The sequence below is a fragment of the Chelonia mydas genome, chromosome 1 (genome assembly GCF_015237465.2).
Source record: "Chelonia mydas isolate rCheMyd1 chromosome 1, rCheMyd1.pri.v2, whole genome shotgun sequence".
Taxonomy (NCBI): Eukaryota; Metazoa; Chordata; order Testudines; family Cheloniidae; genus Chelonia; species Chelonia mydas.
This window is the reverse complement of record NC_057849.1, coordinates 183,057,112-183,070,175: the sequence shown is the minus strand read 5'-3', so window position 1 is coordinate 183,070,175 and position 13,064 is coordinate 183,057,112. Positions and strand designations below refer to the sequence as shown.

General features: G+C 44.1%; 1 protein-coding gene across 5 annotated transcripts in view; it reads right to left on the bottom strand.

The window, feature by feature from the left end:
* The window catches only part of POU2F1 (POU class 2 homeobox 1), a 188,055-nt gene extending 178,522 nt beyond the window's left edge, over positions 1 to 9,533 (bottom strand). The window contains exons 1-2 of one of the 5 annotated variants that reach the window (XM_043538440.1): positions 9,273 to 9,361; positions 6,173 to 6,257 (exon numbers count right to left, since the gene is read on the bottom strand). Coding sequence is in view for 2 of the 5 variants with exons in the window: in XM_043538438.1 (XP_043394373.1) it covers positions 9,273 to 9,333 (61 nt within the window). In the remaining 3 variants the exon portion in view is untranslated. Of the gene's footprint in view, positions 1 to 6,172; positions 6,258 to 7,851; positions 7,879 to 9,272 lie in introns of those variants that run through there. The other 4 variants (XM_043538441.1, XM_043538438.1, XM_043538444.1 and 1 more) reach the window with 4 other exon arrangements.
* Positions 9,534 to 13,064: the final 3,531 nt, after the last annotated feature.

Here is a 13,064-nt window from a genome sequence, read left to right as displayed (position 1 = left end):
TGACAGAGTCACTTTAGTCTATCTGCAGACTCAAAGTGCATCATTTTACAGTATCAAGGTTATCCTCACAATTAGAAGAGGAAACAGCTTTACATATTTGTGTTCTAGAATTGTGCTAAGCCCTACAGACATCCTGTATTGTATCACAATTGCAGAACATACTTAAAACCCACAGAGTCCTTTCATGGAGCTAGATGCAGCAGGGTCTGGAGTCTCCACCACAAGTTTCTTCTACAGGGACAGAAGCAGCAATGGTGGTTGAACCCTCCCCCCCTCCCACACACACACACCCCCCTACCTCTTCATAGGGCTGGAGACCTTTCCAGAGCAGGAAATGGAGTTTCCACCCCTTTAACCGCCTTTTCAAAGTAGGTAAGAAGCAGTTGGTGGGGGAAGGGAAACCTTGCAATTCCTCAGTGGAGTTGGAGATAGGCAGGGTGGAGGATGGATGTCTTCGTCCTTGGACCCCAACATAAGAGCTGATGAGCACTAGGCAGTAGACAATGAAGACTGACATCTCAGGACCTATACAAAGGGCCTAGAGAGCACTGGGAATTGGCTGGAAGTGGAGGCGTAAGTGGGAGAAATGCCACCTTCTGCTTCAAGTGCAAGGCACATTTCCTTGACCTTGTCTTCTCTAACAAACCATATATATTTTCAAAACCCTACCAAAACAAGACATTCCACTGCATTCCTAGGGAGAGGAACACAAACATGTGACAAATGTGTATCACACTGCTTAATGCACTACTGGAACATTCTCAGATATTAAGGGGATAAGCGTAGTATAAAAACCTAAACAGAACAGAATTTCTGTTACCCAGTGTCAGGGGGTGGGGGAAAATGTGCACAACCTACAATGCCTCCTACCAACCCTGTATGCTGCTCCTATTTGTGTGGGTTGAGAAGCCAGGAAGACGTGGTCAAAAAAATTAATTTGGTGGGGGGACTTGGTAGCATATTTTTCAAGACTGCTCTTATTCAGTTTGGTGAAAACTGCAGAGACTTCAGTTGACTGTGTTCCTTATGCTGTCTCCCCTCTAGCTTGTTTTGGAGAGGGGAAGCTCTGAACTAACACCTCCGCAGCTCAGGCCACAGACATCAGATCCTGCCCAGAGAAGGTCTAGATGACATGTGGTGGTTTAATATAGCAGCTATTGGAATCTTGTTTACTCTAGCACAGCGGTTTTCAACTGGGGATCCACGACCCCCTGGGTGGCCAAGGGACCCCACGGCTGAAACCCAGAACCCAAGCCCCAGCGCCTGCCACTGCAAGGCCAAAAGCCAGAGCCCCAGTGCCCTCCTCCCACTGCAGTGCCAGACCAGGGGGTGGCACATCGGAGGCGGCAAGCTCGGAGTCAGACAGCGCGGACAGCTGCTGCTCTGGCTGGTGTCATGGAGCAGGCAGCCATGGCGTTCCCCCGTCTGCTGCTGGTGCCCAGGGTTGCGGCTGCTCCTCAGCTCACACAGCTGGTTAGAGTGGCCTAGGCGGGGGACCCCACACTGTGGCCAGCAGAGCCCTTGGGGAGCAGTAACCACAGGGGAGCCTTCCTGGCACACAGCCCCTAGTATCCCCTACCCTGCACCCTGAGCTACTCGCTTGCCCGCACACAGCCCCTAGCAGTTTTCAAACTTTTTGAGCTGAACCACACACACACACCCCCCTCCAGACAGACTGGATGGCATACTGAGGTGAGTCTGGGGGTGGAGATGGTGCTGCCTTCCTGGACCCTGCTGTACGGAGCTGACCCAAGCCGCGCCGGCCTCCCCCCCCAAAATAAAAACCAAACTACGCCTATGCCTGAGAGCCCACCCCCAGCCCTGAGTCATCCTCCCCCACCCCATCCCCGCTGGGCGCTGGAGTTTTGATAGCATGTTGAGGGGGACCTCAGAAAGAAAAAGGTTGAACCCCTGCTGTAGTACACCCACTCTAATATAGGTGGAGCTGCACCAAACAGTACTGCAATAGTGGGAGGCTTGTTTGTTTTGGGGGTTTTTAAGGGCTTGTATACTCAACTTGCCCAGAGCCATAAAAAGAGATGGTGTGTGGAAATGGCAGTGAAAATTGGAAGCTCCTGGCTCCCAACCCAGTGTTAAGAACACAGAAGCTTAGATTCTGAAGAATCTTGAAAGATGGCCCTAAAGCCTCAGAATTCCAAGGTTTCTCATCACAAGCGGTCTAAAACACTCTGAAGTAGTGTGATAATAAGTCAATGATATCAGAGGCCCAAACTTCAATATAAGGATGACTGAAACCTACTGGTAAACTCCATTTGTTCATTTATATTCCCTTGAGCTATTCAAACAGTTATAAATGTTTAAGTTGTGCACTTCAGCTCCATCTTAGTGAATTTTACATTGGTCTTGAAATAAGGTGCACCACAGACTAGTCCCACATTTTTAAATGGTCTAGCCTTCTTTCCAGACCAGGAAGACTAAGCGTAAGAAATACACAAGTAGGAGGAGGAAAGAAAGGGAAAAAAAACGTGGGGGGGGACGGGGGGGGGGGACAGCGCGAGCAGTATTTGCAGTGAAGTTGTTTGCTGGCACCACCAAGCTGCGTGCTGCTCCTCAGATACCCCAAATCGCCTTAAAAAATAGAATTCAAGTTTTTTTGTTTTATAGTTTCAGCTTCCATAAGAAATAGACAAATTAAAATGAAAATGATACCCTTATTGGTGCTAGAGATCAGCAGGGTAAGAAACAGAATTGTGACTAAAATACACTTTGCAAGGCACATCTGCAGTAGGATTCCTGGAATAAGTTTAAGTCACATTTTTATTCAAGAGATGATTAACTAATAATACAGAAATGACTAATTCATGAGATGTCTTAGTCATTTCTACCATTATCACATGCTCCTCCCCTTGACAAAATCCAAGTTGTACAAACCTGCTACTTTTCATGAGCGTGGTCAGACACAAATTAGTAAATCACATGTTATTTGAAATAAAACAATCAGAGGAGGAGCAAATGGTGAGGCAGTTTGATGCAAGGAGGACAGTGCCTCATAATAGTCTTTTAACCTGAGAAAGACAAGCAAAATTAGGGTAAGTCTCCAACCTCAATGAACAGCATTTTGTCCATTTAAAAGAAGTCTGAATATTACAATGCTTACCATTTCAAGGTACTATCTGTACACATCTTTCTTCTCCAAAACACTGTTCTAAGTCCTACAGTGTAAATTTCATGATTTCAAAATAAAATTTTTTAAAAATCTGAGCTACTTCACATGCAGTACAATTAGGTAAATTCAAATTCCAACAAAAGTACATGATGAGTGAAAGCTTTAACGGTGATGCACGATTTACAGATTAACAAGATCACTCTCTGAAATAGGTTTAAATGCAGCAAGCTAGCTGGCAACTTTGTCTAATCATTTTAAAGAAACAGATACTAACTACACCTGTCTAAGCCCCACTTCCCACCTGTGGTTTTTGCAATCTCATTTTCTTTTTTATTAAAAAAGGTTTCTCTCTCCAATTTGCTGTGTGAGAGATGTTCACACACAGGAAGCCAATTAGATCCTTGTCTACATCAGACCTTTTTTCATAAAGATTCCTATCACTAGTAGCTGTAGTGCAACCAAGGTACCACTAAAGATTTGTCTTTGAATATCTGTTTTGTCTAACCCTACTTAAAGCAGGTCTACATATTACACTGTAGTTAAAAATTCTGACAGCCACCAGCACCTTATTCATACTAGCACTCTCATTATTGCTACCATTGGTGGAGATGCACAGGGGGTATTAATGGTGAGACTTTAAGAAAAAAGTTTAGTTCCTATACAGTTTAACTGAATATATAGGGGATACAGTGAAGCTGATTATACAGAAAATGTAGTCAGATACTCTGTTTTTTCAGTTTGTTTATTTTGTGTAAGATTTTTCTTGAACTTCACAGATCATATCTCTTAGGGGAGGACTGAAATGTTAAAAGGCCAAAAAACTTCCACACAAAAATGTAATTTATAATTTGATGGTCTCCCTTCAAGTAGAAAGGCAAAAACTCTGCTACAAACATCTATTAATAAAACTTGGCACTTACATAGCACTTCAATCTTCAAAACACTGTACAAAACATTAACTAATTATCTCCTCTCTGACTCAACAACACATCTGAGAGACTGGTATTTATTATCCCCATTTTATAGATGTAGCCTAAGGTCACATAGCAAGTCAACTCAGTGACAGAGCCAGGAATGGAACTCAGGAACTCCTGGATCCCAACCTACTGCTTGATCACTAAACAATAATGCCCAGTAGCCTCAGTCAAAATCATTAATACAAGTAGCCATTAGCAATTCATTAACATCCTCTTTCCCACAAGAAATTTGTAGTATGCTAATGAAGACCTACTGAAAAATAACCTGACAAATTTGGACATTAGCTGACTCCAGTTCTGCTAGACAGTTGTGCAGTTTACCAAAGGTAGGGAAAGGAATTAACACAGAAATTTTAAGTATTTTCTCTCTAGGAATAGAAATGATGAAGTGTTACAGAGTCTGTGAGGCTCTTATCCTCAAAGCTTAATAAAGTTAATGCACCCAACTGTGAAAAGGAAAAATAGTCACATTTACAGAACTTCCTTTAATTAGCAGCTGTGGAATTTAGACAGGTTGCAAGTGAAGTATAACTAATGTAGGAACATAAAGGGAAAGCTTACAGGATAAAATTAAATTTATGTGATTCCCTCCCCATTTCTACTGCTGTACTCAATGCGATGCAAGCCCACACTTGGGCTGCAATGTATTGCAACACATCACAAGAGGAACATGGTGATAAAAATTGTTAATGCAGAAGAGAATCTCTGCAGTATCAAGCAGCCAGTCAGTACTGTAAGTCTATACAATGACATAAGAGTCCTGCATTCACAGGATACCAGCTCTGTACACAGAGCAAGTAATATCAAGTTTGGAGCAATCGTTTTAAACTTAATTTTGCTTAAAGGTTCAATCCTGCTTTTATTAATCATGTAAATGGCACTTACTTGTATTACACGGATTAGAAAAATGCATCTCATACAAACCTTTGTCATCTACAAGGACCAGAACTGTGACTGCTTCTCTCAAGATGGTATGCAGTTTTAGTTATGTTCAAGTAATTGAGTATAGAGTAACTCCTCACTTAAACTTGCATGTTAAGTAGTGTAAATTCTTTTTAAAGTCCTTGAAGTTCACAAAGGAATCAGGACTTGGTGAAAGTGAGTGAAAAATTACCACTTCCCACAAACTCTACAACTCAGCCATACTCCACTGGGCATGCCAAATTTTGTTATGGCTATGCACATCAAGGTCAACCCACTGAAGAGGGCAACTAATTACTGCAAATTTTTCACAAAATTGGGCAAGGAGATTGGCGGGGGGGGGGGAATCAAAGAAGAATGAAAGGCCTATGGAAAGGATGAACAATATTCCACTTCTTTTACAGGAAACAAGGTACGACGATAGATCATAACAAAAATATAAATTTAGACCCCCCATTCAATCAAGCTTTTCTGCACATTTAAACTTGTGTCAGATAAGAACTACAACTAGAATGGGTTACTCTTTTTAAACGCAACAATGGCTATTCTGATTGGACCATTGTGCTTTAAGTAATGAAAATGCTTCCAAAATCTCATTTTCTAAACAAAGTATTCATCAATCATCAGAACCTTGACTACAAGCAGGAACTATACCACTATGTTTATGTACTATTCTGGTATATTCCCATACATAGCACAGAATAATTGATGCTATACCGGGCTTAATAGCTAGAGATCAGATTTGAAAATTGCATCAATTTCCCCATATATACACACCAAGTTAAGCAGTGCTAAACATCACTACTCAACAAGTTAAGTGTCAGAATCTAACCATTTGCTTCCTAAAGACTTCAGATTTGCTTGAATTAGGACTATAGAAAGTTTTGTTGTTTTTTTTTAAATCTAGTCACTAGTGGCAAGAGAAAAGCTTTCTCTGGAAAGGCTGGGGGCCCAAAAGATTATTTCCTTTCATTTAAAAAGTTAGCAAACTTCTAGATTTTGTAATTGCAAACATAACCTTCCAAATGTGAACTAATACACTGTTGTCTTCCCGAGTCTGCAGAGAGGAGGAGCAGCAGTTACTGCCAGCATTTCACAGCTCTCCTAACCACCGAAGTAAAACTTACAAGCCTTTGGTCATTTTCACCTGTGAAAGTCAGAGCCCTCTTGGTAGGTGAAACTGTCAAGAATCATGTCAGCTTCACTCTGCTGCCACTGAAAACCAGAAAACTCTGGAGGGATAAGAGAAAAATTCTTTGTCTCTTCCATCACATGGAAAAAGCAGGATAAAGTTTCAAGTTTATCAGACATCTACTAGCCAGAGACTGATATCGAAAATGGAACCTCACTCAAGATCCACTGAAAGCACCTTGATAGCAATTGCAGCTGGGGCGGGAAATGGGCTTCTTGTCCAGATGTTGCTGCTGGTTTGCACTGGTGGAGCCACCTTCCATTCTAATCATGTGGGAGGGTTCAGTAAAATTTTAAGCCATAACCTTAAGTATACATCAGATTGAGGTGGACAGATTTGTTTTAGCATGTAAATGGCAAAATGCTGGGTTCATAAACCCCAGGTCAGGCATATGACAATGCAAGGCCAGAGTCCAGCAATCCATCCTTTAAGAATTACTAAATTGTCAGTTAGAATCAAATTTTTGTTTGCAAGATGTTATGTACATTTTTATCATCTTGGATAAAATATCTACAGCCTCAGCAGTGGTTAAATTGCTGCTATAAAGGAAATTGTCCTCAGATAAATGGTTTCTCTATGAGAAGGTTTCACTGCTACACCTCACCCCAGGTCAATAAATCAAATTAACTGCACCTTGTCCTCTGGCCGGTTACATCATCAGTTTGACCACATCTTGCGAAGCGAGTGCAAAAACATATGCTATTTAAGGCATGAAATCATATTACTGCTTTTTGTCCAGCCAACCTCGTGCTGCTGGTCTGTGAAGCAGTCAGTCACCTGAACAGTCTCATTATAGCTTCTACAGATCTTTTCTTGCAGTATTCAAGGCCTGTCTTTACCAAGGATGAGCGAGGGGAAAATAGGTAGTAGCGAGACTGATTATTTTAAAATTAAAATGCTTTTCATTAACTCAAGTCTAGTATTTTTTTACAAATTAATCTTCAAAGGAAACTCTACAAAATAAGCTGACTGCACTATTACATGAACTCTTCTAAGCCATGCTTCAAAGATGTTTACATGCTAATCTGAAACGGCTAGTGTAAGATACCCTTCGGTCAGGCCCTTTTCCTCCACAGTTGAAAACAATGATCTCTACTGAGAAACCACACAGTTTTATCAACTCTAATGCTACATTAAAATAAAACGACTCCATTACCTCCCTTGAAAAAGGAGTCCATTTTGCTTGTTGTCAAATTGCCTGGTGTCTGGCTAAAACATATAGTTAGCCTTGACAATTTAAACGGCGGGGGGGGGAATATTTTTCAATTTTCACTCAGCCAACTATGGCACGCAAACATAGAAAACTTGTTTTTGTTTTCTTTTATTCCCAAATTCAATTAAAAATAACTCAGAAGTGCCAGGGACTGACAAAAGCTTCAAACACACAGGACTGCTATACAGCATCCACATTTTAAACATTGATGAGAAAGAGGTTTATTTTATTTACTGTTGTATGATCCAGTGTGTTACAAAATTAAAAATTCAAGATTAGCTTCTATGTATCTGAGAGTAGGAGGGAGGCTTTTTAGATTTTGAAAGTGTTCTCACAGCCCCATGAAGTACAAATTAAAGTCAACTCCTTTAAAAAAAAGGTAAATCGGGGACAAAGGGACGAAAAAATGCTCAATACTCACTGAAAAGCAGTTATGGAAGGGGCAGCTTTACAGTCTTGTGTTGCTATAAATTAAAAATAAGCCCTTTATTTAAAAGACATGAGTGTGTGAGAAGCTGTGAGCAGTTCTGATGCTGCTCAGGCCCCAGGAGGGTTTTGTTTTTGCTTGCGGGGGTGGGATGGGGGGTCATTTCAGTTATTAGTAAATAAATCAAGCAGCAGAGAGTGAGGCCTAGGCGTCTGCCAGAGGAGTCAGGGCCTACCTCTTCCTCCCCCCTCCCCTCCCCACACAGCCTGGGTTTGATCTCTGGGCCCTGTGGGTTGCCAAGAAAATTTTAAAAAAAAGCGAGAGAGCAAGAAAGAAGAATCATATTGAACCACACAAGCACATGGGGCGAATGTAAAATATAAACACGGCTTTGGGCTCTGAGTGGCTGTTATTAAAGGTCTGAATTACTAAACATGAGAGGCGGGGAAACTCAGGCGGCCATTTCAATAATATAAACCTCCCCGAATTAGACATTATTCAAATGAGAGAGACACACAGAGAGGGAGAGCGAGCCCGGCCCCGCACCCCTGGCAGCCAGCCTGCCACCCCACCCGCCAACGCTGCCACCCCACGCACCCCTCGCTGGGGGTGGGGGGCCCTCAGAGCATCGCTGTTGGACACCCCCGGGGGCCTATGCCGGGGCGCCCCGCACTGCGCTGCTCGGGCTCCCTCACGCCTAAGGAAACGGGGAGATGTCAGGGCAGCCCAGCCCCTGGGTAACAGATTCCCCCCCCCCCCCCCGCCCTTCACCACCAGGGAGACCCCCCCTCCCCCACAGAGAGTGGAGCGGGACTGAGACACCTTCGCTGTGGGGGGCGGAGGGAGGCCCCCGCCAAGCTCCCCTCCCTCCCCGGGCCCTCCGCACCCAGCCCCCCGCTGCAGGCAGGCCTGGGGCTCTGGGGAAATAACGCTGCCCGAGGAGGGTGGGCTGAGAAGCCAACCGCCCCCCGCCGCCGCCGCCGCCCAAAAAATCCCCACGCCCCAACCCGCTCCCCGCCCGGAGCAACAGCGCGGGGGGGACCTCGCTGTTGGGAGGGAGGGAGGATGCGGGGTGCTCGCCCCCCAGCTCCGGGCTCAGCCCCCCAGCTCCCCTGCCCGAGCCGGGCCCACTCCGCCATGAATATGTAAAGCGGCTTTATTGTGGGCGTGCGGCCGCTGCCGGCCCGGCCCGGCGGCCTCTGCCCGGGTTTGGGGGCGGGCAGGCGCCCCCGTGCCCCCCGCGCCCCTGTGTGTGTTCCCCGCACGGGGAGGCTGCCGCCGCCCCCGCTCCCCCCTGTGCCGTTAATTATAATAATCCGGAGTACTAATAAATTATGCTAAGCGGGGCGGGCGGGCGGCGGGGGGGCCGCGCGCGCGAGTATGAATATGAATATGTAAAACGCAGTAATGATTACCTGCCGCCGCCACCGCCGCCGCCGAACTCTCATCTTGACTCGCTGCTCCTCCGTCCGCCATTTTGAATATTTTAACCAAAATCGGCCGCCCGATAAACCCTCCCTCGCTCCCTGCCCCCCCGCCCGCCCCAATCGCGCAGCCGCCGTCTCCCCTCGCCTTCTCCCCCGCCCTGACTCTGGCACACGGCCTTTGCGCATGCGCGTTCTGCCCCTGCCCTCCCTCGCGGGCGACCGCTTCGCGCTTGCGCCATCCGCCCTTCCTTCTCGCTAGTCCATTACTCCCGACCCCCCCCCGTGTTTACCCTGCCAGCACCTCTGCGCATGCGCCACTTCCTCTGCCATTCACCTCTGCCCCAGACTTCGTTAACATGTAATCGGCCTCGACACGCGCGCCACCCCGTTGCCCACCACCCCACTAGAGAGTGCGCCCTTGGGCAGGGCGAGTGATTGGCTGGGACTGCGCTGTCAGCTCCTTGTCTGCTTTCTGGGGGCTCATTCCAGCTCGAGAGCAGCAGGGCAGACCCCGCCCCAGCAGAGGTGCATTGTGCCACTGACACGTTGGCGTATTGGGGTATTGCTGTGTGATGGGATTGATCGCTTCTGGGGGGGGGGATAGGGTCCCCAGACAGCAAGTGTGAAAAAACGGGACGGGGCTGGGGGGTAATAGGAGCCCATATAAGAAAAAGCCCCAAATATCAGGACTGTCCTTATAAAATCAAGACATCTGGCCATCGGGGGGTCCAAGGGTATTAAAACCATCCATGCCAATTACATTTCTAGCTGGGAGTGGGTCTGAAGGACAGAAATTGTCCAGTGTGCATGGCCAGATAGACAAGGAGGCAAGCTCGGGGGCGGGGGACACACTGGTCCCTATCACCTAAGGCTGAGCCCATGGAGTAGGCACCTGCATGTGGCTGTTGCACCATGTTTTGATATATACATATATATAACTGACAATCAAAGGAGACCCCTTGTACTCATGCGAAGCTTGCAGCAAGATAAGGGCCAAAGCGGGTTAAAAAGGACAAGAACACCAGACACATTAAAAGAAGAAATGCTTGAGGCATATTCTGATTTAGTTTTTATTAACTATTTTACTGCCAGCAAGCTGCTGGGGAGTAGCATAAATAGGAATCACAGTAAATAAAATAGATAATCCTAAATGAAAACATTTTCAAATACAATGCTTAGACCGATGAAGCATCTCAAAAAAAGCAAAATCTGCAAGTGGTGTTCTGTGAAAATACCCATCACAACTGTTATGTGCAAGACAGGTACTCCCCAAGCTCAAAGTGGAATTAATCCCCTATGTATAAAAGGGAATTGAATAATAAGAAAATGAAATAGCAGAACCTTCAATTCTGTGCAGAGCAGGGTATGTGAGTGGTGGTCTTTCATATCTTCAGAGAAGAACAATTACAGGAAAGTAATTTTCTCTTTAAAGAAACCCATCATAACACATCTCCAGTCTTGGACAACACAAAACTCCAGGGAGATCTCTCTCAAACAAATACTTTAACCTCTCCCATACTCTGCATCAAATTTGACTGGCCTAAAAGGAAAAGAGAGTCAGACTTTGTGCCTCACTCATCAAAAGTAGACAGTGTATATTGGGGTCTACAGCTAAAATTGGCTTTATGTTAAAAACTTCCATAGCCTTACAAAGAAGGGTGGACAATAATCTTAAACAGGTGAGGTGACAAAACATTGCTGGTCAGTCATGTTGCTGAGTTTAAAAATTCAGCAGAATTAAGTTAAAATGATTAATAACTTTAATCGTATTCCTTATAATATTTTGTTGCACACATCTACACACAAAGGCCAGGAATATCATACCCCATATAAAGAAAAAGAAGAAACTGAGGAGAGTCTATGCAACATTTTTCACTAAGGTCCTGATCTGAAGCCCAGTACGAGTCTTTCCATTGACTTCAATAGACTTTTTTGGATCAGATCCCAAAACAACAACATAAAACTCCAATCAGTTTCACTGCCAATATTCAAAACTCTGAGTAACAGTGACACTGGGAAGAACCGTATCTTGCATGCTGCTACTGGAAAAAGTTATGAGTAGCACCAGAGGCAGATACTGGAGGATATAAAAAAGAGAGGCATAGGAAAGGTTAGAGCAGAGCTGCCCCATAAGGGCTGCATCAGAAAATTTTTTTTTTTAAAACAGTCCTAGGAGTGTTCCTCAGAGTATGTGATTTTTGTTCCTTCATAAAGTCTCCTAATATCCCAGAATATATTGGTGGAAACTGACTGTGCTATGGAATGGTAAAGAAAGGCCTTCTAATCACATTGATTCCATATCTACATTCAATTTGATGATATTCCATGCTACTTATTAGATACTTTGTCATTCAGAGGACCTATTTGTAACTAAGGATGGATGACTCTCCAGAATAAAATGAAAACAGAAGAATACTGGATTGCTGCTCTTCAATTTTGCCTCTAGCTGGTCCTCCATGAGCCAGCCAATCCAATTTTGTAGCCAGATTACATCAGCAGTACAGCCAAAGTGATCACACCAAAGAAACTGGCCCTTTGTCTGCACCTTTAAGACTCTACACAGCTCTACTCTTGCATGCATTTAATCTCCTCTCCCGTTGCTTCTCATCTCATCCCTGCACTATCATACCTGTATGCAGCTTCCTATTACCTTCCTCTCTAAACGATGCTTCTCTCTCATCAAGGACAACCTACTTAATCACATTTAATCTTCTTTCTTGCTCTTGCATCTACCTGATTCAAATTATCATCCCCAACTGTGATTCCAAAATGCAACCTTCCACAATCTTCAAGAATATCATCCAAAATATGGTTCCCGTTTGACTAGCTATAAACAGCAAAGAACAGCACTCCCTCTGTACTCCATCATATCTGCCCACATAACCTCTCTGGCTCCCTCTCCAGAGACTTCTCTGGATCTCTATCTGCATTCTCCTCTCAGGTTTACTTTGACACATCTCTTTCTGGCTCTTTCCCCAAGGCGTAACACAGGTCTCTGTGGCTATATATCCAGTAAAGCTTGGCAAATCATTGGTAATGAATAATTTATTGGACAAATCTTGCCTCTATTTCTGTTGTGAATTGTCTTCAAACAGATCATGATTTTCTCAAGTTTATTTCTTACTTGAAATTATTTGCCAAATACTTCTTGGCCTGTGTCTTATTCACAAGCAATTTGTTGTAATTATTTGAAATTCAAGATGATTTGACACACAGGCGACACATAGCTCAATTCTGCAAGGTACTGAGCTCTCTGGCTCCAATTCCTCAAAACAGTTAAGCATTTGCATAATTTTTAGCCATAAACTGTTCTATTGAAGTCAATGAGACTGTTCACATGCTTGATGGTAAGCATGTGCTTAAGTCCTTCACTGATCTGGGCCCAGAGTGCTTAGCCCCTTGCAGGATTGAGCCCCTAGTTTGTTTCTGTTCTCTGACTGGATAAGTGCAACTCATAGAATCAGGTTTCTGGTATGAATACTTACACATGTAAGTTAAACATTTTCTAAAAAAATCTCTATTTGGGTGAATGTTCCTGCCAGTGAATTCACTTAATGCAGTATTCAAAATGAACACATACAAAAAGGGCATACATTCAGTCAATGGAAATTCTTTTAAAAATTCAGTTGAATATTCTTTTTCTTTTCTTTTTTTCTTTTTTTTTTTTTTTTTACAGTATAGACCCATCTCTAATTCCCAGTCCCTACTCTCGGCCTCTTTTCAGAATTCCCCCCATCTCTCTGGTTGTTCCAGTCATTGAAGTTAGATGCCCTACCATCC